Source organism: Xylocopa sonorina, chromosome 3, assembly GCF_050948175.1.
Source record: "Xylocopa sonorina isolate GNS202 chromosome 3, iyXylSono1_principal, whole genome shotgun sequence".
NCBI classification, from domain to species: domain Eukaryota; kingdom Metazoa; phylum Arthropoda; class Insecta; order Hymenoptera; family Apidae; genus Xylocopa; species Xylocopa sonorina.
The window spans coordinates 12,624,933-12,629,948 of NC_135195.1; the positions used below are offsets into that span (position 1 = coordinate 12,624,933).

General features: G+C 33.6%; 1 protein-coding gene across 1 annotated transcript; it reads left to right on the plus strand.

Annotated features, from left to right (window-relative positions):
• The first annotated feature begins 975 nt into the window (after nucleotides 1–975).
• On the plus strand, nucleotides 976–4,146 carry Trap1 (TNF receptor associated protein 1). Its single transcript, XM_076892702.1, has 13 exons — nucleotides 976–1,124; nucleotides 1,259–1,345; nucleotides 1,448–1,530; nucleotides 1,609–1,836; nucleotides 1,915–2,081; nucleotides 2,163–2,272; nucleotides 2,354–2,427; nucleotides 2,510–2,856; nucleotides 2,946–3,093; nucleotides 3,170–3,297; nucleotides 3,371–3,552; nucleotides 3,636–3,934; nucleotides 4,018–4,146. Exons 1-13 carry the CDS (start codon nucleotides 1,010–1,012, stop codon nucleotides 4,117–4,119), a joined length of 2,070 nt encoding a protein of 689 aa, XP_076748817.1. The 5' UTR covers nucleotides 976–1,009; the 3' UTR covers nucleotides 4,120–4,146.
• Nucleotides 4,147–5,016: the final 870 nt, after the last annotated feature.

Below are 5,016 nucleotides of genomic sequence, written 5' to 3' on the forward strand. Positions count from 1 at the left end.
CCGGTTGTCGTAAGTTCCGTTACGCTTCTCATGCGGCGCGCCCATTCCAAATAATGACGAACGCGCAGTATTTCAATTCCTTTTTTTTCGTTTCAACTTATCTAGAATCACTCGGATTCTCCTCTGGCTTCAGAAACGCGTCGAACGGACGCGTTGCCGAGACACGAACGTTCCTTTTCTTCAGTATCAGACCACGCATTCTTTCATTGCATAAGAGAAATTATAAACAGGATAGATAGCGGTTCGTACCGCTGTAATCCCCATTGCACCGAGTATCGATTTAAAAAGTCGGACAATTATTTCGTAAGCGTTTATCAGACAAATGAGGAACATGCTCATTTAAAGAAACAGGGACTCAAACTTTTATTGCGTTTTCCCGTTGATACGCGCGAACAGAAGCTCTTCTAAACTTGTATAATTTCGTCCCGGATTCCCCGAGGAATCACTTGCGCGAGGACGCTACAGAAAAGAGGAAAAGATAGGAGAAAAAGTAAACGGCGGTTTAATACGATGTATTTCGAAAGTGACCTATTAAATGAATGAATTCGGTTAGAACTGATAGCGATGCAACGCTGATCAAATTATTCATAAACATGTTTTATCGAACGAGAGTCAAGACATTTTGTCATGTCTTTGTATATTTTTATGCAATGTTGTAGAATGATATTGTTTCAAATATATTATACAGATAATAATAATAAACAAATTTATATGCCATAATCTCTGCCCAATTTGTACCATTTCGTTTCGTCTGTAATAAATATAGTTTTCCTTTGTACCTTGTTAAGCTGCGTTAATACTGAAAAGCGTAGAGGCTGGGAGCACAATCGAATTACTTGGTGGGTTAAAATATGTATTCTTTCTCCGCAAGACATAATTCCACTAATTAATGAAAAGATCTTGCTTGACGACTGCGAGATATTTACATTACCACCGGATGGTTAGATCAGAATCGTATATAGCAAGGTTGGACTGAAAAGAGTGGGAATTTACTCGAATTTTCGAAAGCATGGCTACTGCTTACAGACTGAGACTCGCGTTCAAATTTGGAAGAAATCTTTCAAGGCCGTTAAGTAGGAGCTTTGAAAGGAAAATTTTAGAGAAGCAATGCCAGCGACTTTTGGGTTTGTATGATTTTTACCTCGTATCGATCGAATTTTTGGTCCTTTTTCGTAGATTACGTTTATTTTGAGGTTATGTTATCCAGACATAACCTCAATTATTCAAAACATTTTAACGATTAATTTTTTTGGGACAGGTACATCGGTGCAATGCTTTTCTTCTCAGACGGCAACGCAAACCACAGAAACTCACAATATTATAAAGGATACGGAAAAACCTACAGGTATGCAATTTCTAAATTGCAATTTGTATTCTAAATTTGTATTTTTACATGTATTCAAACACATATATCTAGCATGCAATAATTTTCATTTGTTTCCTCCAGGTGAAAGCGTTAAACATGAATTTCAATCAGAAACACAGATGCTCTTGCAGATTGTTGCAAAATCTTTATACTCTGACAAGGAGGTAATATATATATGTTTTGAAATTTTTATTATGACTATATATAATTTTCTTGTAGTTAATTAGAAACTTTCTTAATAGGTTTTTCTCCGCGAATTAATTTCGAATGCGAGCGATGCGCTTGAAAAATTAAGATATATGCGTTTAAGCGATTCGAAAGCTGCAGAGATTATTGGCGCCAGGAGCTTAGAAATTCATATTGCTACTGACAAGCAAAATAGAATTCTTACACTACAAGATACGGGAATTGGAATGACTCGTGATGAACTGATATCAAATTTGGGAACTATAGCTAGATCCGGTTCCAGGGTATAAGCACAACTAGCAATAATATTTTTTTGTTATATCATACATGTAATTTATCATTTGTCTTTTCTATCAATGCAGGCTTTCTTAGAAAAATTAAAGGAAAAGCAAGATGCCGGCGATACCTCACAAATTATCGGTCAATTTGGTGTTGGTTTCTATAGCGCTTTCATGGTGGCTGATAAAGTAGAAGTATTTACGAAATCATACGCGGAGGATGCTGAAGGTCTCTGCTGGATTTCTGATGGGTAAATATGTTTTTTAAATATTCAGTTTTTGCCATGTACACACGTACGTAAATTAACAAAAAATTGTTTTGTTTCGTTTAGCTCGAATGCTTTTAAAATCTCCACCGCTGAAGGAGTTCAACCGGGAACAAAGATTGTAATACACTTGAAACCTGAAAGTCGGGAATTTAGCGACGATACTACGATTAACCGTAAGTAATTTGAAATCAAATTTGAAAGAGATCATTTATTGGTTTGATAAGTGACTGATACTATTGATTAATGCTTCATAGGTCTTATTACCAAGTATAGTAATTTCATCAATAGCCCTATTTACGTTAATGGCAAAAGGGTTAACACAATTCAGGTGGGATCCAAGTGCAGTTATTTCAGAATTAACGCGGTCAAAAAATTATTGTTCTACATTTTTATATTTATTATGTTTTCAGCCATTGTGGACGCTCGATCCCAGAGACATTACACCAAATCAACACAACGAGTTCTATAAGTTTATCGGGAATTGTTTTGATTCCCCACGATTCATACTACACTACACAACTGACGTTCCACTTAGCATAAGAGCGTTATTATATTTCCCGGAAGAGAGACCACCGCTATATGATTTCACCAAAGGTGAAACGAGCAGTGTTGCGTTATATAGTCGTAAAATTTTAATTAAAAGTAAAGCGGATAATATTTTGCCGAAATGGTTGCGTTTTGTCAAAGGAGTGGTTGATTCCGAAGATATTCCACTTAATTTAAGTCGCGAGTTATTACAGAATAGTACCTTGATCGGGTAAGTAAATAAAGATACTCTAAATTTCTCATTTACATTGTTTTACATTGTCGCGATTTAAAAATGGTTTTTAATATTTTCAATTATAGAAAATTGCGTGATGTTTTAACGACACGAGTCTTAAAATTTTTGAATGAGAAATCTCAAAAACAGACCGAAGATTACATTAAGTTTTATAAGGATTACAGTATCTTTTTAAAAGAAGGTATTGTGAGCACTGATAACCAAAAAGAAAAGGTAATATATCCTTTAACCTTTTGGACCAATGTATATTCAATACATAACTTGAAATAACTAAATTTTTTTTCTGTAGGAAGAAATAGCTAAACTTCTGCGATTCGAGTCGTCTGCCGCGGCACCAGAAGAATTAGTTAGTCTCAAAGATTACTGTAAACGAATGCCATCTGAGCAACAGAAAATTTACTATCTGGTAGCTCCAAGGTTAGTTAGCAGCTTCTACTGTTTATATGCACAAACTATTGAAAAAGTGTTTTTATTCATTCTTTTATTTCAGCCGAAACTTAGCTGAACAATCGCCGTATTATGAATCTTTAAAAAAACGGAATATTGAAGTACTATTTTGTTACGAGGCGCACGACGATGTAATTTTCTTACATTTAAAGCAATTTAATTCTCACAATTTGACTTCCATTGAAGATGACATGCGCGAACCAGATTCAAAATCTGATAGCTCTGGTAAGAGAAATTCATTTTGACTTTTAGTATTAATAAAAACTGTTCTCTTTTTGTGGGTATTAATATTGAATATATGTATTTAGGTATTATTAATCAAGGTGAAATTGATAATCTCATAACTCATATGAAAAAGGTTCTGTCCGGAAAAGCACATGATATTAAGACAACCACTCGGTTAGAATCACATCCATGCGTGGTCACGGTTAAAGATATGGTGAGCGCAAGGCACTTCACTCGCATACAGTCGCGTCAATTAAAAGATGAGATGTTATATTCCATTTTGCGACCATGTTTCGAAATAAACCCTAATCATCTTATCATTAAGAAACTTTGTGCATTAGTAAGCACGGATCCAAAGTTAGCGGATCTTCTCATAAAACAGGTAATTACATTGCGTGATTTTATTTTTGAGGTTAAGTAACTAGAATTTAGGGATATTCTGAACCTATTTTTAATTCATTTCAGATATTCACTAACAGTATGGTTGAAGCTGGTTTAATACAAAATCCACGGGCATTAGTTGCGTCGATGAATGAATTGTTGGCTGCAACGTTAGAAAAGGTTTAGTATCTTATTTTGAATATTTGCAAAAATATTATTTCATAAGTTACCAATATGTTATACATATATATAAATACTCTGAATAAAAAAACTACCTAACGGTTATAAAACTTTAGCGCTAGGATGTACTGTTCGCATAGTTGTATCTTCTTACTATGGGTAATTTGGCAGTAGATTAAATTATTTAGTATATCTCATTGATATTTGTAATTATTATTACCTTTTTATTTTTGATTACTTGTTGCATGAATTAAGGGATGTTTCTAATTTGAAATATGTAGTTGTGGTTGTCATCAAATTGGTTCAAAATAGTACAAACTGTAGGCAAGATTGTATTCTTTATTACAATAGGTTGATCTTGTACAAATTAATTATAGCCTTCTAATTATAACAAGTCATTGTTCGAAGGATTTTTTTTATGATATCGATATGTATCCTATTAGCAGGGCTAGGTGTTTGCGGTGAATTTGGAAGTTGTACCCACATCTTTTTCGTGTTCAATTTCTTACATTTGTCGTCGTCGTATAATTATGGCAAGTTACAATAAAGTAAAAAATAAATGGAACTATTTATTAAAGTTTGTTGTAAGTTATAATGGAATACAAAAGGAAATCGATAAAATTAGTAGTTTGGAAAATAAAAAAGTAAACGCACACAAAGAAAAAAAAGAAGAACGAAGTATATGCCTTTCTCGATCAATTCCGATTGCTTGAATTATATTAATCATATCAAATCACTAACTCCTATTTTACCAAAGCATTTCGTACAAAAAACTTAGTATTGCTGATCGATCAGAGGTTCTACAAAATATTGCGTTTTCTCTTTTTTATCCTTATAACCAAACGTGTAAAAGAACGTTCATACGATTACAAACTGATTGGTACAATATTTATAAGTGGATGA

Coding starts and splice junctions, on each gene's coding strand:
- Trap1 (XM_076892702.1), top strand. CDS start 1,010: ATGGCTACTGCTTACAGACTGAGACTCGCGTTCAAATTTGGAAGAAAT. Junction 2,273..2,353: donor CGACGATACTACGATTAACC/GTAAGTAATTTG, acceptor AATGCTTCATAG/GTCTTATTACCAAGTATAGT. Junction 2,428..2,509: donor AAAGGGTTAACACAATTCAG/GTGGGATCCAAG, acceptor TTATGTTTTCAG/CCATTGTGGACGCTCGATCC.